Source organism: Poecilia mexicana, unplaced genomic scaffold, assembly GCF_051168715.1.
Source record: "Poecilia mexicana isolate PSO_F unplaced genomic scaffold, ASM5116871v1 scaffold_18, whole genome shotgun sequence".
Taxonomy (NCBI): domain Eukaryota; kingdom Metazoa; phylum Chordata; class Actinopteri; order Cyprinodontiformes; family Poeciliidae; genus Poecilia; species Poecilia mexicana.
Window position 1 is genome coordinate 13,205,687 of NW_028263387.1, and position 22,471 is coordinate 13,228,157.

The following is a 22,471-nucleotide window of genomic DNA, read 5'->3' on the forward strand; positions in this document are numbered from 1 at the left end:
ACAGCAAATATGGTGAAAAGATGAAAATTGCAAATGGTTTAAAAAGGGTTGCACGTTTTTCTAAGAAGGCAAAAAGTCTTAAATCAGGAATAAATGAACTACTGATTTTATTAAAATTTTTTTAGAGAAATCTAATGTGAATATTTCTCCTCAACAGCAGTCTTTTGAAACACTCTCTAATTAGATGATGACCTTTTCAGCAGGTTTTCCTCCTTCCTCTCAACAGGACTCACTGATTAACCTGATTACTCAGTTTTTAAGCGAAACAAGTCTTGACTTAAGGTAGCATTTTCCAGGCAGGCATCCAGCTGAGCAGCTCTGGACGAAGGAGGAGTAAAGATCAGGTCACAAAGTCTATCCTGCCAAGGTGTTTGTGAAAACTAGTGAAGGTTTATTGAAGTTAATAAAAGAATGTAATGATTAATGAATGAATTAGCATCATTCATGTTGGTGATGAGTCACAATCCTGAACAAGTTGAACTTTATGAAGGAATTCCTTCCTGTGCTTAGTCCAGTCCTGTTTGATCGTGATTATGTGATCACACACTTCCTTTTTTCTTTCCTCATTCCTTTCTTCCTTCCTTCCTGACTCTTTACTCCTGAACGCAGACGTAGTTCCGCTCAGACCGCTAGATGTCGCTGTATCCCCGTGTTTTCACCTCTAAAGTCATTTTTCTCAACAAACACCTCTCCACAGTTTATCTGGAGCTTTATAAAACATTGTTTTATATATATTTATATATGTTATATCTATATATATATCTGTAACTATATCAGGTATATAGGAAGATTTGGAAAATGGCGGCAGCTGAACACTGACAGCTTTAACCAGACTTGTTCCGAATAACAGAGCCATGAAGATGACTTTTATTTATATTCTGTGTGGGTAGGTATCAGAATAAAAGAGTTGAAGTCGTTCAACTACAGGTTCTGATGTTTCTGAACGTGTTTATTTCAGTCTGTCTGTGCTGCTGGCCTTATCTCTAGGTATTAGCTTCAGAAGCACCGGTTAATTAACGCTAGTAGGTGGCTACTTTAAATTGAATACATGAAACCCATAAATAGATTAATTTTTTTAAGAAACAGACAAATAAATTAGATTATGTGCATAAATGACTAGACACAATTTTCGTCTTTATTTCCCTCATTCTGCAGGTCATTGTCAAAATATCTAAAGATAAATTTAAATATATTTCATGTGTAAATTAATCTGTTTCCCCACTCTACTTTCTGTTTCCTCTCATTTAATTCCTCAGTCTTCATAGAAGTGCAATTCCAGCATTTGATTTTTCTGCAAATGTGGCAATTTTTCGTTTATTTTTAAGTCAAAATAAATAAATTTCCAATCAATTACAGTACGCAAAACGGAGAACTCTACAAAAATATCCTGAAAAGCAAATGTCATTTGTTCAAAAAATATTTATTAATATATATGATATTTTAATATCCAACAAAATACGTTATGTGTGGTGGAGATGGCTGGGTTAAAGGTGGAGGCCCAGGTCGCCTACCCAACCGTGAAGATTCCCTTCAGCAGCACAGGGATGATCTATGAGGTGCAGGTTCTACACCAGTCTGTATTTTCTTAATATATTTCACTTTAGGCTTTCCTAGGTTCACTTTTAATACCTCTTTAACATCTCCATTTGTTTTTATGATGTAGAAGCTGTCATTGCGGGGCCTCATTGGGGGGGGTGAACGTGTTTGTTGTGGATGCAGGAACGCGACCGTCTCGTCCACAAATGCACATTTCCTGCCTGAGAACTTCTGGGTACAACATGGAGGATCAGAAAAAACACGTTTCTCTTGTTTTGTTAGTTATTTCAGGATTGTTAACTCGCACGTCTCTGGCAGAGTGTCAGCCTGAAGGACGGATGGTAGCGATAGTGGACACCACCCTCACTGTCCAGCCCCAACAGAACCACTCTGCTGGACCCAGGCTGCGGTCCGACAGAGACAGACGGCGCCAGAGCTCTCTTCGTATTCAGCTTTGAGTCCTGTGGAACGACTGTCACTGCGAGATTAACGTTCAATATATTGATTTATCTTTTGGCTCTCTGATCTGATCTCCTCATATCTCAGAAGGTCGTGGGAAATGTTTTGGTTCATGAAAACCAGATCAGCCACTTTCAGGACTTTCAGCCGTGGGACGATCCTGTCGTTGCACGGAGATGCTCCGTACAGGTGAGATCGTTTGACTCAAAGGAATCTGTTAAATCTGTTGTGCTGGTCAAACTTTACCACAAGAAAGACGACGGCATTCTGTCCTCCCACCTTTATTCAGCTTCGTTCACTTGAACCTTCAGAACCATCGTTCTGAACCTTTCAGCCGTTGGAGTCCAATGAAGACTTAGTGAAGCTGTTAAAAATAAGTGTTCATGTGAAACTAATGAAAATAAAGTGTTATTTTACTTTTCCTCCTCTCCTAAATCTGCATATTTACCTAAGTTTCCATGTTCAACAAACAGTGAATTTGGAAGAAAATCTTCATAAAATGAATTTGGATTAGAAAAGGAACTCAGAGTTGTCAAAAGCATGAACAAAATGGTGCAAAAATACAAAAAGAGTAACTTTGGGTAACTGATGTTTAATTATTAAATTACTAAAAGAAGCAAACATAATGAGAGGCAGCAGACTGAAGCCAGATGTTTATTAGGAAGTAGAAACTGATTTCTGAACATAAGCTGATTTACAGCTGTGGCATTTCTGAAGCATGTTATTAAAGTACTTGTTCCAGAGGGTTTGTATACTTTTAACAAGTCGTATCAATAAGCAACAAACAAATACTTGTTAGAAAACTTTGATTTTTTTTTTTTAAATTAACCAATACTTTTCATGTACCCAACAGCATTCCTAGTAAACATTACATCCAAAAGAAAATGTTAGAGTATAGTTAATTCAAAGTACAGGTTACCATCAGTTACTACTGTTCCTTCTGTGAGTTTCAGAAATGCATTCAACTAAAAATAAAAATCAAACAAAAGGTTGTCATACAAATGCAGTTTTGATGTTGATCAGGTATTTTGATGAGACGCAATGCATAAAATTAGAGATTTTTGCTCGTTACATAAATTGTATTAGACTACAGCAAATAAATCTATATTGAGCATTGAACTAAATGATGTAAAATGTAAGTTAATACCAGAAAAATAGTAAATTTATGAAACAAAACTTCCACCCTTCAGTTCTGAATATAAAACGAGTAAGAGGCGGTTTAAAAAGAAAATCTAAATTCTTATTGTGTTGCATTTTTGCAACACAGTTTGCTACTTAACATGAAAAAAACATACATAGCTAGTATTAATTTTTTCTTTATTTTTAAATTTACTGTCTGAGTTGGTGTAGCTATAAAGAACTAAATCAGACAGATTCTTCCTTTGCAGAGTTGTAGGGGAGTTTTTTCACTGACACATTTCATCCAGACTTTTTATGGCTTCCTCTTTTCTGATTTCTTTCCAGTTTTCAGGAATCTTACCTAAACCCTCAAATTTTAACCCATAGTATTTTTCCAGATTACTTCTAAATCTGCACACAACCCATTTCCAGTACGGCAGTTTCGACTCATCAGGGGTGATTCTCCACGACTTAAACTCTGGACCAGCCTTTCTGTACTCCTTATAGGGAAAGGCTCTCTTTGATTCTCGGTTGGGAAGGAAAGTGCGATCGCTTGAAACATCTGATGTGCAGAAGTTTATGTACATGACTCTGGTGTTTGCATGATACATGCCACTGAGCGAACAGGATCGATGGAAAGGCACGCTGTGGTCGTCAGGGCTGTGGTCTTCGAGCGTGTTGGTGCACACAGCAGAGCAGAACGGACACTTGACCCAGCAACATCTGCACAGCTGATCAATGAGGATTTGTTCAGGCGTTTCCCTTGATTTTTTCATTTCATGCACCGAGAAGCTACTAATTTGCTCTTTCACTGATTTGAGTTTTTCATCTGTTTCTTTGCTGAGAAAGTCAAAATCATGTATGTCGCTGAAGTCCTTAAAAGAGGCACTATCAAATTTTAGCTGATCTTTCATCAGAAGGGATAATTCACTCAGCCACGCGTTTATATCGCCTCGCTGGATTTTAACTTTCTCTGTTGCAGTACATAGAGCTTGACTCACAACTGTGTAAATGTCTTCCACATTTTGTTGGAGTATTATTTCTGCCTTATTATGACCAGTGTCAATGTATCTCTGGACTTCTGCTGTAATGAAAGCCTCTATTTGCTCTCTGGGGTTTTGGAAGTAGACGATGAACTCCTCAAACTCCTCTCTCTCTGCGAGTGACCTGAGCACATGTTTCTCCAAGTTCAGCCTGTTTCCACTGAAGGCTGGGACGTTACACTTCATGTCTCGAGCGAGGGCCAAGGCGGTCTTGGTATAAGCAGCTTCAGCAATCGATGGTCTCAGTTTCTCACAGATCAGTTCGCCAAGCACTACAACGGAGGAACTTCCTTTGCAGCAGATTTGGAAAATGTTGTAATAATGCATTTTCCTGCTTTCCAGATAGCAAAGTGCATCGTTGTCCAGTTTGAATTTCTGCTGGGACTCCAGCAGCCAACTCTTTACTAAATCAAACACATAGAGAACAAGATCTACTGTAAATTTCTTTACAAAAGCATACTTTAACTCTGATTCCAACATTGCCACATTTTCTTTGATGAAATGGACCATTTCGTGCAAATAGGTTGATTGGTAGCCTCTTGTTGCTACGGGTTTCTTTTTGATTGTATCAACGGACTCTTTTGCAACAATGTCAATAATTTGTTTGATCTGTATTTGATCAACAGAAGATGCTTTGGGTGTTTTGAAGTATTGTTTTAAGACTGCTTTCCAAACGTTCTTGACGTTAGTAGATTTCGTTTGTTTATTGGTTACATTGTTTTCCGTCTCATCGCTTTGAGGTTTTCCACTCGTCTCATTGAGATCTTCCTTCTTGAGAATGTTTATATAATCCACATATTTATCAGTCTTCGATATATCTTTATATGTGCCGCTTTCTTTGCATTCTTTGATAAGTTTTTCCTCCATGCCAATCTCTTTAAGGATAACAAACAGATCATTGTCCAACTCTATGTCCTCCAAGGGTTTTGTATTTTTTGTTAATTCATTAACCCAGATTTTCCAGTCGGTGTTGAATGCCTGTTGAAGCTCTGCTTCCTCTTTGGACTTGTTCTTGAAGTTTTGAGCAATGTCTTTGCTCTTCTGGAGGAGCTTGTTCTCAAACTCTGTCTTCATATCGTCCATCATTTTCCGAGCGCTCTTTTGTCGAATCACTCCATCCAGTTTTCTTTTAACTGTTCCCACTTGTTCGTCGTGAAACTCTTTGAGTTTGCACTCAAACCGGCCTCTCCACTGGACCAATGTTTCTTTGTTCTTTTCTTCCTCAAAGTATCTTATCATCGCTTCTTCGATTTCTTCATATGCTTTGCTAGTTTCTGTACTAATACTACTTGACTCAAGCTGGTTGAGGTCTCCATTTTCGATTCTGTTGTATAGCTGGTTTTCAATGGTCAACAGGTTGTCCCTGATAGCCCAGGTCCAGTTCCCATACTCCGCCTCCAGTTTTCTGTACTCTGCAATTTCTTGTGTGTTTTTAAAACTGAAAACAAAGTTTTCATTCAGGAGTGCGTCCCACAGATCCTGAATATGTACCTTGAGGTGTGAAAGGCTGATCCCATTGGACGCTGAGGCTTTAGAGAGAATATGTGCCTTCAGTTCTTGGATGCTCTCACTGTAACCTGGGTTTGGAGGAGCCATCGGTGGGCTTCCTTCCCATAGCTGAGCAAAATATTTCACATCCGTCTCTATATTAAACGTGATGACATCACCGAAGCAGTTTGAACTGCAGTCCTCTTCTTTGGCTGCTAGTTGGGTCATTTGGTCCAGTTTTTCTTGCAGGCGCCTCCTACCATCCATGTTTTTCTCTGCTGCAGCAACATCTGTAACATTCTGGTGAACAAACACACAACTTGGACTGAGTCTAATCTTCTTCATCCTCATGGAAGCTTGAACAACTATCTGCAGAATATCTTGCATCTCAGCTGGATTTTCCCCAAAGATGTTGATTAAAGTCATGTTTCCCACACCTACAACAAACGTTGCCAGTTCATTGTCATGTTGAAGAGTAGTACTTTCCAGCTCCAGAGCCCTCAGTCCTTCAGTGTCCACCACTAACAAATAATCAAACTTAATGTCCTTCTTGACCTCCTCTGTCATCTTGACCAGCTGCATGAAGGCACCTTTGGTGCACCTTCCAGCACTCACTGCAAACTGGAGTCCAAACATTGAATTCATCATTGTTGATTTTCCGCTGCTCTGCAAACCCAGAACTGACAAAACAAACACTTTCAGGTCGCCCAGTTTCCTGATGACTTCATCAAAAACACTGGAGATCCACCTCAAAGGAACATGGCCGGCGTCCCCATCCAGCAGCTCCAGAGGATGACCTGAGATCAGCAGATCTGCTGCCAGTTCAGGATAGCTACACCAATTACCAGATTTACTGTCTCCATGTTTTGTTTTATGGGCCTCACAGATCTGTCCCATTTCTCTGAAAATGTGCTCCAAGCCAAATGTTGCAGACTGGAGTTTTTTTGATAATAGTTCAAGCTCAGTTTCCATCTTTTCTAAATGTTTTGATTTGTCGTGACTGTTCCTCAAAGCCATAACCTCAGACCATTTGTTGTCGTAGCTTTGAAGGATTGAAGAAATACAATCTGCAGAGAGGGCATCTGTTAGGATCTGAGTCCATTTCAGGAAATATTCTTTGTCTTTTGGTGGTAGTATGAAGAGGTTCTTGGTGAACAACCTCATCAATTCACTGCAAGAAATATCACACTGTTGTCCTCTAATTCGAGTCAGTTCTCTTTCCTTTTTGGATTTGTCATTTTCAATGTTTCCTGTGAGACGATGGAGTTCCTTATTTGCTTTGCACCACTTCAGCCACAGATGGCCTTGGTAAGAAAGAAAGTCATCCTTAATGCTTGAAACATCTCTATTCTGAAACAAATTAGTTATTGTCACTGCAGCTGATTTTCCATTTTGGCACGCATTGTCGCTTTCATCCACTTTGATTTCTGAGTTCTCCATCATAGTTTCAAGCTGGAAAGTTGTTTTTAAAATTGAAGGATCCTCTGAAGACAAAAGTCCTTGAATGATTCTTTTAAGTTCAACAGAAACATCAGCCTGATTTCTTGCTTTGAGTCCCATTTTGTATTTTCCCTTCCTACTCTCCACAGCACCATCGTCATCAACAAGGAGACAAATCAGAGGCTTTTTGGACTTCCACAGAGCTGATATAATTTTCCTACTCCCATCATCTTTTTGGAGATTTGGGACCATCACAACATTGACTGATGACTTTTCCATCAGTATGTCACGCTGCTTTTCGATCATCACAGCATCACCATGAAGGTTACAGAAAGCAATGCAGTTATTGAAGGCATCACCGGGTTTTCCAGCTGGGCAGTACCAGGTAATTTCAGCAACTCCGTCTAGTAAAAGTCGGGTTTTGGTGCTACCAGGACAGTGTCTGTGGAAGAATGTGCTGTGGCGGTCATTGATCAAGGAGTTCATCAGCTGGGACTTGGACACCGATAGTGATCCCAGGCGGAAAAAAGATACCAAGGGTGTTTCAGCTTTGCAGATTGGAATATTCTTCATGGTGGCTTGTGAATCCCCCTTGGTTACCTTCCATGTTTTAGTTATTTGCCTGAATGCCCATAGAGGACACTCAATCTCAGCTGTAAATGGGTCAGGAACCAGCAAAGGTAAGGCATACTGACACTGGGAAAGCTTAGTAATCATGATCTGTCTGAGGAAGTTGTCTGAGCAGTGAAATACTGCCATCTGAACATCCATTGGATGCACATGAGTCTGGCTTGGCTGATTTGTGCCAACACCAGCACTCATAAAGGACTCCAAGTCACTCTCATCTGAATCATTTCCATCAGAGTCAAGAACAGGCTTTGAACAGGTGACGTCAAGACTGTCTTGTTCAACAGGAATGTATCTGGCTCTGTAATCTAACATTATCAACCTGTGAAGAAAAGAATATGCTAGATCTTTCTCAGATGTGTCTTGGTGCAGTTTTAAAGGTGGACCAACTTGAAGAAATTTTCCTGGGGACATCTTCCTTGGATATTCATCTTGAAGCTGCAGTCTGGTTAGCAATGTCTGAGTCTCTCTTTGATGTTGGCTGTTCTGGACGATTTTGTCCAAATCTTTCTGTGACTGTTGAGAAACAATTTACACACAGACCAATTATTGGTATCTGTCATTTGTGGACCACTAATTTAAACATCAACCACAGTCCTACCTTTTCACCATTTTGTCCTGAACTCTTGGCTGAGGTTCCTACTGAAAAAAAAAACCAGAAGATAAAATTACACCACAGCTAGTTTAGGTTTCATTGTTTTTATGGAGGTTTTTCATGTGTTTAAAAGTGTACCTGTCTTCATGGCTGCATTGTCATTATGATTCTCTTCTGACAGTTCAATAGCTGGATCCTGTTGAGAAAACAAATATATTTAAAAAAAATTTAGCTAATAAATTACACCCAATAGCAATAATACCACAACCACAAGTTGTGGTAAAATAAAAAGCTTATATTTACCTCTCTTTCAGCTGCACTCTTCTGCACCTCTTCTCCTTTGAGGTAAAAACAGCCAGTTAGTAGAGATCTATAGTTCAATGTTCTATAAATTGTTATATGGGAGCTCTTGATGTTAAAACATCAAAATATTTCTTGTCGAGGTGGCTGCTACCTCGCAAGCACTAGCCTGTTGCTGTTAGCGTAGCTTTGACCTGATGAATTTGTTATAGAACTGTATAAACTATTTCAAAGACAGACTGTGAGTATTAGCTTCTCAATAGGCTAGGACTGACTTTCCCCTGCAGCTGCAGAATTAGCTCTGAGAAGTGCCTTTTAAAGTGGCAACACACAGAAGCCTATATTACACACAGATCTCATTAGCATAATTCAAGTAAAGGCAAAGCATAGACCATGAGTTCAGTCAGTCAAGAGACTTTAAGAACCCGAACTCAAAAAACTTTAGCAGGAAATAAAATTCTTCATTGTAAGCCTCATTTTACTTGTTCACACACACAGGCTCACTGGTGTGGCCAATGGTGGGCGCACTGTCAATCAATGCTCTCCAATCGCCATGGCAACACTTGATACTTCAAATTCTGATGCTATGGGCGGGCGGGCAAACAGAGGTGGGAAGGGAGGGAGCGCTGGAGCAGTGGCTAAAACAGATCCCAGGAACAACATCAGACATCTCAGTCCAGAAATGTGCAGTTCTAGGCACAGCCAAGATACTGGAGGAACCCTCAAGCTCCCAGGCCTCTGGTAGAGGACCCGAGCTCAGAGGATGAAAAAGAGAGAGACCACCCACGGAGGGTGAGAAGGGAATTTTATATATATATAATATATATATATATATATATAAGTATATATATAAGTATATATATAAGAACTACAGCAGCTGTGATGCACCACAGCAAAGGTAAACAAATGTAAAATAACTGAACAGGTGATCAACTCTAAACAACTCGCACCTTTTTACTCTCTCTCTCTCTCTCTCTCTCTCTCTCTCTCTCTCTCTCTCTCTCTCGTTTAAGCACACTCGTTGCCGTGGCAACCGCTGCTCCTCGAGCCGAGCACAGATTACGTTTAAAACATTTAGTCGGTTATGATAGCCTATCAGACTTTCAGGCTTGATATTTATTTTGCGATTATTAATAAGCCTCTCATGAACACAGAGGTGGTTGATTAGTTATTTTTAAACTCCTGTTCTGCTCGTTACTTTGATAATGGAACCGAAACGCACAGAACTGCGCAACACCTTGTAGAAACAATAATCACTGAGAATATTATTTTTGTTGGGTCCTTAATTTTAACACGTTTTGTTGATTTACTTTAGTTGTTGTTCTTTAATAAAGTTATGAACGTTTTGATAAGGAGTCAGAGGAGGATGTGCTGGTCTCAGTGTCCTGGCGGCGTTCAGCTTGTCACCTAATGCTGAGATCGACTCAAAACCTGCCCACGTGTTGCACAGCTGCTCTAGCAAAGCACGAACAGTTCAGAAACAATATGAAATTGGAAAGGGGGGGGTGAGGGTGGGGATTTATTAACTGAATAAGTCGTGTTTTAGTTTGTTCTGGAAAAATTAATCACTCACGGCTGCACAGTGAACCCATTGATTCCTTACAGCTGACAGCCGCTCCCCTCTCTTGCAGGTACTGCGTACCCCCACTAAATCTTTTAGGGGTACACAGTACCCGACCGTACCCCCCTACTTTCACCCCTGGATAAAGGTGTTAGAAAATGAATGGAAGGGATGAAATTAGATAAATACATAAAATTAGAGGTGTGATCTGGACGTGGCCCTGCTTCTGAACTTCAGTTAACATATTAACTTAAATGGACCACGCCACGAATATATAAGTTTAAATATTTATTAAAGAAGGCCTGATGCACAGTGGCTCAGTTGTTGGAGCTGTTGCCTTGCAGCAAGAAGGTCCTTGCTGCAAGGAAACAGTCGTGACGCCGCCTGACTTGCTCTTTTTACTTTTTTATTTTTTCTCGTATTATTTTTCTTTTTCTTTTCATCAACTTATTTTATTATGGTGCAGTTTGTTTTTTTTAAAGTGCTATATAAATAAATGTGACATTGACATTTCACAGCTGGAAAATGTTCCAGCTGTGAAATGAACATTAACTTGAGTGACAACAATTAAGTCTTACCAGTTTGTTTTTTCTTAACCACTGAAGACTCCATCAAGTTGTGTCCCACAGATTCTGGCTCCAAATCCTTATTTTGCTCTTTATTTCCACCACATATGAGTCCAGTAAAGCAGGATGGATTGCTATCAGACTCCATCGCCTGTATTTTTAGCAGCAGCTCTGCTATCTCCTCTGAGACGGACATACTCCTGGTACATGTGTGGTATCTCTTTTCAACAAAACTGTCACAAACCTTGAGGTCTTTAAATGCATCTTCATATTTTTCACCTGAATTATGAGTCAAAACTGTCATCAAATAATAAATTGCTCCTCTCCCAAAAGTTTTTTCCAACCACTGCAGCCCTGATTTGTATTGACTCACATGGTGGCCATACGAGATCAGTAAAAGAAAGGCATTGATTCCCTTATCTAGAGTTATTTCTTTAATGTCTCGCAGGCCAATTAGGTTAATAACATATATGTGCCGACCACACAAGTCGTACAGCTTGGATGAAAACTCTGTGTGCTCATCTTGGTTAATTAAGATGTTTTTTGTTCCAGACTCAACTGAACTTGTGTCACCAAATAATACAATGATGAGATCAGCATCAGCTAAAACAAGAAAAAAAAAAAGACTAGATTTGTACCACAGTTATGAAAATAGCAAATGCCAAATGTTGGGATAACAGTGCATCTGGAAAGTATTGGCAGTACTTCAGTTTTTCCACATTTTGTTATGTTATTTTCTTATTCCAAATTGTATTAAGATAACCTTTTTCCCCAAAATTCTACACAGAAAATCTCACATCACTTACCAGTGATGGAGGCCTACAGATTTGTGCCTCAAAACAATTCGGTCACCACATTGTCATTATTGGGTATTTGTTTGTAGACTTTTGAGGAAAAAAGGTTGATTAATACAGTTTATATGAAAAAAATATATATACTGTAGCATAAAATGTGAAAAAAGTGAAGTGCTGTGAATGATTTCCAGATTCACTGTAATGAGTGAAACAGACGAGTTGATTCTTACTTTTATCGACGTCTGTGGCTGCACTTGCTTCCATTGATCTATTGTATCCTGCTGCAGACCAGTCTGTTAATTACATTTACACATTTCTTTTCACTATTCTGTTAATTCAATTAAACTTAAATGAAAGACAGTGGTTAAAATAATTCATTAGAATAATCTTACCTCTCTCTTAGGGTGTGGCAGAGCTATTGCTGACCTCTACCTGTGAGAGAAAATGAAATATAGCTGTGTGGGTTTGAGAAAAAAAAAAAATCCATCCGTCATTTTGACTGCCGCTTTTGCCGTTTGGTGAAAACACTCATTCTTACCATTGTTGCTAGCACAATAAGATGAACAAAGCATTTGTGAGTTTTTTTAAATACCATCCATTAAAACACTTTTTCTTAGTTTTGCTTACTTGTTTCCTCATAACAAACATTAAGTAGAAAGGCACCAAATGAGTGCAATAACAGGAAAAAAGCGGCGCTGCGCTTGTGACTAGCTAGCTAACAGCTATGTTGCTAATGGGTTTGTTTACAATCTATTCACAGTCCCATTAGAAAAAACAGAAGCAATGAAGGACAATAATCATTCTCAGCCCATTCTTGTTAAATTTGTAGTCATAAAGGACATAGTTTTGTAGCCTACCGTTGATTTGTTTAGATTAGCATGTGTTCATCAACTCTTCAGCAACCTTTTCAGAGGTGTTGATGATCCTCCTCGTCCTGCTGCAAAATTATTGATCTCCAATTTCTTAGATTTCCATCTTTACAATACTTCAGTTGTGTATGTAAGATATCTGCAGACAAAAAGTAAAATAAAGAACTGGTTTTAAAAAGTTGAAGTTCAGGTACCCAAGGAAAAGTTGCATTCTACACTAAAGCTTAAAATGTTAGTTTTACACTTCTCTGATACTTCTACATCACTAAGAGCAAATATATCTTGTGGAGGGTAAATTATTTTTCCAGTCACACTGGTTAAACAAAAGCACACACCCTGATTTGTATCTTTGCATCATGCATAGAAACCAGTGTGTCATGCAGATTTTGGGACTGGTACGTAAAGAAAACACTTTTACACTTTTTATGCTTCCACTTCTTATGTTTTTGGCTTTTGAGATAATCTAATTGTTTTAAATAATTAAATCATTGCTTATTTTTAAGTGCTTAAGTCTCTATCTGTCATCATCAGGGATTCTGACCCTATTCATGACATTAAAGTAACATGAAATACTTTTTTCTAAACTGGTAAATAAGCATTTAATTATACCACAGTCATTTAATCAAGAGTGTGTTTTAGTTTAGTTGTGTAACTGTGTCAATTGTGGTTTTGTTTTATGCCGTCGTTTTTGGCCAGGCCTCCCTTGGAAAATTGTATGTAAACTAAATAATCATTTTGTGATATCAGGTAAATGCTAAATAAAATAGCTAAACAAATGTCAAATAAAACAAAAAAACTGAAAATCAATAGTTGGGACTTTAAGTTAAGAGAGAGGAAGTTGTAGACTCAGGAATAACACAAAAGTGACAAAGTACCGGAGACTTGGTGTCTAAAAGAACCAGTTTGAACCAGAGAAAATCAGATACAGAATAAGAACACCACATCCCGACCTCAGAAAATCCCTTTAGATAAGTCTGGTATGAGTATGTTGACAGATGTCATACTGGTTAGACAAAAGCACAAACCCAGTTCTGTACATTTGCACCATGCATACAGGAAACAACTATCACAAGACTGATTTTGGGACTGATAAAAAAAACATCTTGATGCATTTTTCTACTTTCATATGTTGTGGGAAAGTGTTAGCAATCTCTATTTTAAATACTTTGAATGCCATCTTATATTTGCATAATATAGATTTTTTTTGTTGTTGTTGGTTTTGAACTTGAAAATAGTCAAAATATCAATTAGGCCCCTAATTATTCAAAGTAGGATTTAGAACTATCTAATCAACTTCTTTGTTTATGACTGGAAATGATGTAGGCATCTCTCAAAAGACAACAGAATAATTTTAAAGTAGCACCAATTTTGAAATTCGGTTTGTTTTTATATTAATACACAGTTAATTTTTGAGTGAAATATCCAGAAGACTTGCAAGAAAGTTTTATGTCGAGTGGTGTTTTTTTGTTTGTTTGTTTGTTTTTTGTTTGTTTGTTTTATTCAAGTTTAATTCTAGTTTAAAGTTGCAAACTTAATGCTGTTGTGGAGTTCAAATATTTTTGTTGCTTTATGACTCTTCTTTTTTGTGTGTGCATCTTCTCTTAACAATTATAAAATGTTCAGTAAATCGGTCATGTGTCTGACACCTAATTTTAGTAGATCATCTTCTTTCATGAATCCTCATAATTTTTTATATTCTAGGATTAACCTCTAAAGCCCAGATTTGATCTTGTAACAAGTAAAAATTAAATTTTGAGCCACCACTAATCAAAGATCAAATGCTCAAATAATCAGAATAAAACTAAATAAAAAGGGATGTACTGATAAGGATAAATCTAAGCTAGGTAAACAAGGAAATAATCAAAATACAAACAGATTAAACCCAAACACCTCTGAATCATAAGATTTTCTTTTTATTTAATGAAAAACCCTATTAGCTATGTATCATTATTTGTATACCCACAAGCAATATTGAACACAATCATACAGTGATGCAGAGAAGAAAATCATTCGGGTGTAAATATACTCACCTTTGCAGGTTGGTTCTTCCTATTCATCTGAAAGTTTCTCCTTTTTCCACAGCAACTAATAAAGAACCTAATAAGCTCCTCCTACCTGCAGCTAACCAAATCAATGTAGGAGGAAAAATGAAAGTAACAATTCCCCTGGAATATTATGACCTGTGAGAAACCAGAACTTCAGAATTGCTATCAACTTTAACAATGTAGTACTTCAAAAGTAAAAATCGGGTGTTCTGAAATAATAGCACTGTGCGTGTCATAATCTCGTCAACAGAACTTACTGCAATAATATAGTTAGGAAACAAAGTAGTAATCGTGTCCTCTTTCTCTGAAATGGCTTCAGCAGAACTCTTCTTGTGGCCAACAACCAATCTCTGACATCAGCCTGAGAAAAGTTGGTCCTCTCTTCTTGACCCTCAGCTGTAAAATGTTGAAGGGGTTTATCACATTTTCAGCGCCTAGAAGAGATCAAGATCTCCAGTCCAAATCTTGTACCGTCTGTGAAGCATGTGAAGTGGTCTACTAGATAATTTGTTGCAGCAGGGACCGGTCAGCTCACCCTCATTTATCAACATAAATTCTGCAGTGTTTCAGAGACGTGGTGCAATCTGTGAAAAAAAAAAAAAAAAAAGGTGAAGCTGAAACAGAACCGGACCCTTCACCATAAAACTGATCAAAACACATCAGTAAATAACCAAATGACTGACTGCGAGTTAAGAAGTGGACAGTCCTGCTGAGTCCTGCTGCCCCCTGCTGGTTGTTCTGTGTCAGTGGCTGCTTGAAAGAACCGATACCAACTGGTTTCTCCATCTTCATTCTTCATTTTGTGGCTAAAATAGCTTTAATTCATTTTTTGTCATTCCCTTATAATTTTATACATAACAGCATTAAGTGCAAATCAATGAAGAAATAACCATGAAGTCAGATAATAAAGAAAGCATGAGAGCATTAGTATCAAAATACATGTTTAAAAGTACAAAAAAACCCGATATCTTTGAAAAAGTTGGAAATGTAAGCAAGAAATTATGAATTTTTAAAATGTGTGTTTATATCAGTATATTTGCAGTATGTCAGAACAGAAGGGAATAATTAAATTTGGCAACAAAAAAATTGTTAAATGCCTAGCTTCTAAATTGATCCAATGTTTTCCTTTTTAGCTTCAAAAACAGCGTTACAATCTCTATTAAATGCCAAAAAATAGTGGCATATTTGAGTCCTTACTACTGGACAAATTTTGCCATTCATATTAGCAGCAGCTGTTTTTTCTAGGACTTAATTACTGACAGGCTGCACCTTGGGAGGCAGCTGATTGTTAGTTGCCTTGTGGACAAATGGTGTCATCAAAAGCTGGACGGGGGACAGCATTTCATGGTGCATGTCTGGTGAAAAACAAGTGGTTCACTTGGTCAGTAGGAGTAGTTTGCTAGCTGTTATGCTAGCTTCAGACACCAACACATCAACTGCCATGGCTTTCAAGTTGATGTTTAGGTAGGTTGTTGTGGTTGATTGCACATCAAGTTTTGATTTTTGAGCTATTTTCTCACTTTTTGTTTTGTAACCACAGTTTGGCATTACTCCTGTCCTTATGGGCCACTGCAGGATGTGACTTCTTTGTGGAAGGTTAGTGGAGCCTTGTTTATCCTACAGTGACACTTTAAGATGCAAGTTCTCTGCAACTTATGCGTTTCCCCAGGCGTTCTTCAACTAGAGTGTCATGATCGTTACTTCATGATAGCTGTTGACCTTGCTGCCACTGGAGAAGTTCCTCGTTTTGAGGCTGTGGGTTAGTGTTCCTGTTCTGCTGCAGCTCAAAGCACTGAGGCTGGTGATGGTTTGAGACAAATTAAGTTGAACATGGTTCTGACTGCTTAACCCATGAAATGTTTTTGCTTGATGTTTTTCTCAGATGGAACTGGCACATATGCCATCACTGAGGATTATGCAGCAAAGTGTGGTTACAGTATCAGTATTCTCTCTCTCCTGGGCCTTGTAGAGCTTAGAGCATCCTACTTCAGTTGTCATACTGAGAAGGTACTGAAAAAAAGCAGCTTTCCTGACCTTTAGAGAAGGTTCCTCGTGCATCCTGGCTAATGTTTCCAACTGTTTCAGGGTGCTGGCTTTTCATTCAGATTTAACCTGATAACTACCTATGAAGGGGTAGATGCTTACTATGCACTCAATAAGACCTGTTCATCCCCTCTGCCCTGGTCACCCAGAGAGGTCACCTGTGAGGTCAACTACATGGAGGTATGTCTTTCCCAAGTCTCCCTCCCTCCTTAAGCCCTCACCCTTGTTTTTAAGCCCCCTAATCATGTTGCCACAGGTATCCGTAAGGAGTGAACTTCCCTGCCAATCTGGGTCAAGTGACGACTCGAGTACACTCGGCCCTGTATGTATCAATGATGATAATTGGTTTTCTGGATTAGCAACTTTCTAACTGTCTGTATTTACAGTTGTACAGTCCCTCCACTGAAGTCTGGCAGGTGACTTTTCAAAATCCATATCAGCAGTTTCCACCCATGAACCTGTCTCAAGCCCGACAGGAGGGCTACATATTTGATCATGTCCATGACAGGATTGTGTTTCGTACACCGTATGGTCAACCTGAGTCCTATCATACTGAGGTAGAAGGCCCTTTCCAGTTACTTGCAATTGTCTACTCCCAACATGGTGTTTAACCAGCATGTCTTCATAGGTGACTGGGGTTCCAGTAGAGGTGGTCCATGCAACAGTGTTTTTGCGGCAAAGCTGGGTTGTCGTTATGGTTGACCTGATTGCTGCTTGTTCCATGGGTGCGTAAACTAAACTGTTTATTTTACAGAGCCGTACAGTTTAGTAAATTACTTTGTCCAAACAGATGAAGGGTCATATGACAGTGGCTATATGATCTGGGGCACTCCAGAAGCACTCTATCCCAGTCTTGGCACCACACAGATTAGTTTTGGCCTCAATGGGAACCTTGTGGAGCAGGCTGCTGTGGTGCAGAAGGGATTTATTATGGAAAGGTATAACTCGACTGTCCAAATTGGGATCCCTTATGATGCTGAAGGAGGCTACAGAAAGGTAAAGACACTTGACTATAAAAGTCTCCTGCATATTTGACTTGCGTCTAACTGAAATCAATTTCAGAGCTTTGTGAGTGATGGCCTCTCTGAGTTCTACATCTTCAACCTCTACTTAAAACAAACTTCAGTGGATGAACGCCATGAAGAGACTGTACTGTGGTTTCACAGGACTCTTGTTACACCCCTCCTGTCATCTCCGCTCTTCACTGAAGACCAAACTGATGTAGACAATGGCACATTCTCAATCCATCTAGGCAAAGTCCCCAGAGATGTTGAGCTGACCTCTGTTCAGCTGAATGGCCAGGAATTTGCAGTACCCTTCAGTGACTCCATTGCATACACTCTTACAGAAGTCAGACATTCCAACAAAAGCCACAGCTACACACTAAAAGTGCCATTGCATGACCCAATTGTAATCCAGGAGGTAAGTCTCTTTAAGAACACTGTCTAGTGGTGTCATAATGCAAACCTAGTTCTAACTTTTTTTTCCATATTAAGTTCTCCAAAGAGAATGCAGCCATGTTGCACAAACTGGACATAAACTACACACTGATTGTCAAACCTGGAGACGAGCCATACTACCACACCTTCTCAGTCACGGCACGAATGGCTGTCTGTAAGTCATATGCTGAAGTAATTCCCTTAAATTAAATATTTGGCTAACTTGTTTTGCTTGGCAGCTCCTCCATCTTTTGATGTGGTCTGTACGGAGTCTGGGATTGACTTCAAGTTGGCCTATCGCTCTTTTGACTACCTGTGGGATTTCACGATTGGCTCAGACCGACTGACTCCAGTGCTGGCAGCCAACCATGGCTATACCATGAGCAATGACAGTCAAAGTCTGCTGCTCAGTGTGCCACTGTTCACACATGGATACAAATACAAGGTAATATTAGCAACTGGGCCTATCTAGAAAGTTTGAGTTACTAAGTCTGACATTGAAATTCCTTTCCTCGAAGGATATTGGTCTGAAAGGCTTTCTCGGGACATTTACAATCCTTGTGAGGGATCGTGAAACTGCTGACATCCTGACTTCCACCACCAAGACATGCCTGTTTAATGCCACAGAGTTCATTAGTAAGAAAAAGCTATATCACGGTAATGGAGGTTGCAAGGCTTGTGAATACTAACTTGTGGTTATTTTCCAACAGTGTGTTCAACTAATGGGTGGATGACTGTGGTGGTTGATCTGTCTGCGGTTCTCCCAAGTGGTGAGATGCCAACACGCTTTCATCTTTTGAACAACTTCTGTGTACCCAAAGCAGTAGATGGCACACGAGTGCTCTTCTCATTTCCACTTCACAGTTGTGGTTCCACAGTTAAGGTAAATATTGCCCACTATTAAAACTAACTGTAGAGTGTCAAGTGTTTAAGACTTGTGTTCCCCCCCTCAGTTGGCAAAGGAAAATGTGACTTATCAAAACAAGATCTACTTGGACACTTCTGAGAATGCTGTTGAAGGGTATGTCCCGCAAGGCAGCACTTCATGGTACCACATTCTAGTACCGTTTTAATTTTGGTCTCAACCCTCCCACCCCCCACAGAAAGACTGTGCAATGCACATACCCTCTAATTAGTCTCCACCGACTCTTCTCAATCCACAAATTTGAATCTGACAAAGAAGGTGTTGGCAGGATAATCCCTTTTATGGAAACTACAAAAGGTATGTTTGCTTGCTTAAGAGCTTGGGTGTAATTTTAAGTAATGTCAATTAAACTAAATGTCTCCTAACTGTTCCAGCTACTGTGACTCCAGCTAAAATTACCACAGTTGCTCCCCAAAGAACCAGAAGTCCCAGCTTACACCTGCCTCCTTCCTACCCTACTGCTCGTTACATCAAAGTTTACAGGGTTCATAACAAACCTGGCCAGTTCAGTAAAGGTGAGTGAGTAAATTCTTTCAATTGAAACTTTAAACATGTCTAACTCTTTCCTCTACTTGTAGGGCCAAAGGGAAAGTTGCAAGTAAAGACGCTGCTTCGCTATGCTTGAGGAAGTGTATGACTTTTATTGTTGCATTAAATAAAGCTTAAAGTACTGTTGAGTAGCTGTGCCTATTTTTAAGCAGAATGAATAACAAATTGGGTCATTCTGGTGTCTTCCTCATAAAGTTTGACCTATGGTCACTTGGCAAAACTGGCCTGTGAAGCACATTTTCTGAAAACTACAACTTCCACTTCATTCTTTACACTGGATCAGTGTAGAACAGGTGCCAAGTGGCACTATTCAGGATGACTAATACTTTTGTAAAGTACAGACATTTTAGCAGAAAACTTGGTTTTTTGTGAATATTGATATGTACTACATTGGAACAGCCCACTGGCTAATTTCCTGTCCACCAAGTACATGAGCAGCTCAATAAAGCACAGTAGCCAGATTACCAATGTAACATTTTGCTAATTGCTTGATTCTTTTTGTAATTTGAAAATGGGAGCCTCAAACTCGACACAAACTACTGTCCTGCTCAAACGCACCTGAATCAAATGACTGGCTTGTTACCAGGCCTTTGTCTAATTTAATGGCCTGCTGAAGAGGTGATTCAATCTGGTTCAGCTGTGTTGGAGCAGCTACATCTAAACCATGATGTAGGTCAGACACTCGATGATTTGGAGAGCCCTACTTTAAACCTAACTTTACCGCGCTTTTTCATTGAACGTAGTCGTCACTTGACCAGCAGGTGTCGCCAGTGGAAACACAACAAACGAGCTTGTTTACTTTTGATAGTTCTAAAACCACGAGTCCGTTTGCGTTTCTTTGAATTAATTAGACGACCATGAGCTACAGCGAAGCACGTTTATTGGTGAGTTTCCCCTCAGACTTTAATGCTTCAACCGGGGTCTATTAATTTCATTCGCCGTTCGTCCTGAAACAGCGAGCCAGGCAGACCGTCCTGCCACCCATCTCCAACAGGACTTTGCAGCACCCCTCCTTCCTGCCTTTTTACATGCCCCCACGTTTTCATCACACTTTTCATGGAGACGCTCACCCAGGTTAGTCACTTCTGTTTATGTAAATGTCTGCGTTGAACAATAAGTGACAGCTAGATTCTCTTCAGGTTACCCAATGAGTCCTGTGGAGGTCTTCTACACAGACCCCACTCTGCCCTGCGGGAGGAGGATCTATAATAGCCTGAGTAGGAAAATGGTGAGTCGGTCCACAATTAAAGGTCTCATAAAAGTTTAAAAAGACGGAGTTTAAGTGCAGAAATGTGTTATGGGGAAGACTGCCGACAGGACAGCTTTCATCAGTTAATGAAACCTTAGAGAAAGTCAGAAAAGGTCACTGCTAAGGACGCTGGCTGTTCAGACTGCTGTATCCAAGCATATTAATCGGACATTGAAAACAAAATGTGTGGTTGAAATGATATGCACATGCAACAGTGACGGACAGCTGTGATAGAAATGTTCAGATGTCCAAGTCTGAAGTCTCTTCTGCAAGAATCAAAGTTGCTTTAGGTCCAGTGTGAAACTCCTACAGTCAATGGTGATTTAAGGAGACATGTCTTATGCAGCTTTTAGTTAACTTTTTTTTTTTAGTCCCCCCACCTTTGAGTTCAAAGTCTGAACCATCATCTGAGGACATTTCAGAGGACTTCTGTCTGCTGCCAAGCTTTATGAACTGATTTAATTTAAAAGCATGACTTGGTACCACCCCACATTGCCAAAGGTACCGATACTGCTTTGATAACTGCAGAGAATCTTAAAAAAAAAAAAAAAAAAGACGCTAGAACAGATGATGCAGATAACCTAAAGGCTGCTATCAAAGCATCCTGGGCTTTTATCAACTGAGCTGATGCCACTGATGCAGTAATTAATGCAGAAGGAGCCCAGACCAATTGCTAAGTGCATATACTTTACAGAACATGGATATAATATGTAGTTGTCTGACATCTCTGTATTTAAAAAAATAAATAAATTTGGCTCCTGTAATACTCAATTTTAGGATTTCAGTAGCTGTAGGTTATAATTGCCAGTAGATAAACAGAAATTAACTTTTCAATAATTTTGTTTAAAAACTCAAGGTCCCAAAAAGATTGAAAGGGACATACTTAAAAATATATGAGTAATGGTTGATCATTTGCATAAACAAAACAATTAAACATTTCAAACTTTAAAAATGGCTTGCCACATTAAACTTGACCCATCTCTTGAAAGGAAGTGTCAGTGCTGGGTTTATGAAAACATACCGTTAACCCTGCTTATCATTTTCACTTTTCCAATCAGGTTTTTGATTGCTCCCAGCTCAACACTCCTGCCCCCATCATGTCCGCCTGCGTTGCCCCTCCAAGCCGCCCAGACCCATTCAGGGCCGGACCTCACCCCAACAACCTGGGCAGCCCAAGCTGGAGGCTCCAGACCATCCACCCTCCTCAGGTGCAGCCAAGGTTTGTGGTCATCCAGCTCACTCAGCAGGAGGATCAGGTGATTACCAGCCTGTTGAAACTCCACCACCAGGAGGCGCCCCAGAGCAAGGAGAGAATCGCCACCGCACTGGCTGACTTACCAGGAGCTTTAAAGTCAAATCCCAGCACAGGTTCACTGGAGGGGGCAGACAAGGTTTTCTGCATTGATGAGTTAGAGGAGCGACGGAAATGGTCAGACGCAGAGTATGAAGCTGCTAACACTCTATTGAGCAGCTTTCAGCAAGTGGAGAATTTAATAGGAAACACAGCGACGCCTCCTGATCATCTGCAGTCCCAAACCTCTCAGACAGAACTAGAGTGCCAGACTTTCCCACCGTCAGTAACTTGTTACAGTTCACAAAAAAGAAGCTGCGTCAAGGAGAACGGCGACGTCGGGTCTCAGGAGGACATGACCGCATGTCCAACAGGTTTTGAGAGCAAACTGGGACAAGAGAAGATGGAGGGCAGGTCAGAGGACCGGATGCTGACAGATCTGGAAGGGGATGCCGTGCAGGTTCTGCTCAGCCTCAGGGAGGTAACGACTTTCGATGCCATGCAGTGATCGCGTCAAACCAAAGGATCGTTTT

The 22,471-nt window shown here is 39.8% G+C and overlaps 3 protein-coding genes across 10 annotated transcripts; 2 read left to right on the forward strand and 1 right to left on the reverse strand.

Moving 5' to 3' along the window:
* Positions 1–2,635: 2,635 nt before the first annotated feature.
* On the reverse strand, positions 2,636–14,479 carry LOC106907533 (interferon-induced very large GTPase 1-like). Of its 8 annotated transcripts, none has more exons than XM_014973299.2 (9): positions 14,428–14,479; positions 12,386–12,536; positions 11,921–11,960; positions 11,759–11,809; positions 10,747–11,337; positions 8,611–8,645; positions 8,446–8,503; positions 8,314–8,354; positions 2,636–8,228 (listed from the first exon to the last, which is right to left on the reverse strand). In XM_014973299.2, the coding sequence occupies exons 4-9, from the start codon at positions 11,790–11,792 to the stop codon at positions 3,402–3,404; spliced, it is 5,586 nt and encodes a 1,861-aa protein (XP_014828785.2). In that variant the 5' UTR covers positions 11,793–11,809; positions 11,921–11,960; positions 12,386–12,536; positions 14,428–14,479; the 3' UTR covers positions 2,636–3,401. The 8 variants fall into 8 exon arrangements, with proteins under 8 accessions (XP_014828785.2, XP_014828787.2, XP_014828783.2 ...); XM_014973301.2 differs by having other exon boundaries at positions 8,314–8,351; positions 11,759–11,821; XM_014973297.2 differs by having other exon boundaries at positions 11,759–11,821.
* Positions 14,480–15,738: 1,259 nt separating this feature from the next.
* On the forward strand, positions 15,739–19,529 carry zpax4 (zona pellucida protein AX 4). Its single transcript, XM_014973290.2, has 18 exons — positions 15,739–15,906; positions 15,983–16,038; positions 16,112–16,201; positions 16,325–16,449; positions 16,528–16,665; positions 16,742–16,807; positions 16,872–17,042; positions 17,114–17,210; positions 17,276–17,481; positions 17,548–17,907; positions 17,982–18,099; positions 18,164–18,369; positions 18,443–18,560; positions 18,635–18,807; positions 18,878–18,945; positions 19,028–19,146; positions 19,224–19,364; positions 19,428–19,529. Exons 1-18 carry the CDS (start codon positions 15,794–15,796, stop codon positions 19,472–19,474), a joined length of 2,412 nt encoding a protein of 803 aa, XP_014828776.2. The 5' UTR covers positions 15,739–15,793; the 3' UTR covers positions 19,475–19,529.
* Positions 19,530–20,189: 660 nt separating this feature from the next.
* LOC106907530 (uncharacterized) lies at positions 20,190–22,446 on the forward strand. The gene is made up of 4 exons (XM_014973292.2): positions 20,190–20,282; positions 20,355–20,472; positions 20,538–20,626; positions 21,706–22,446. The coding sequence occupies exons 1-4, from the start codon at positions 20,256–20,258 to the stop codon at positions 22,444–22,446; spliced, it is 975 nt and encodes a 324-aa protein (XP_014828778.2). The 5' UTR covers positions 20,190–20,255.
* The last annotated feature ends 25 nt before the right edge of the window (positions 22,447–22,471 follow it).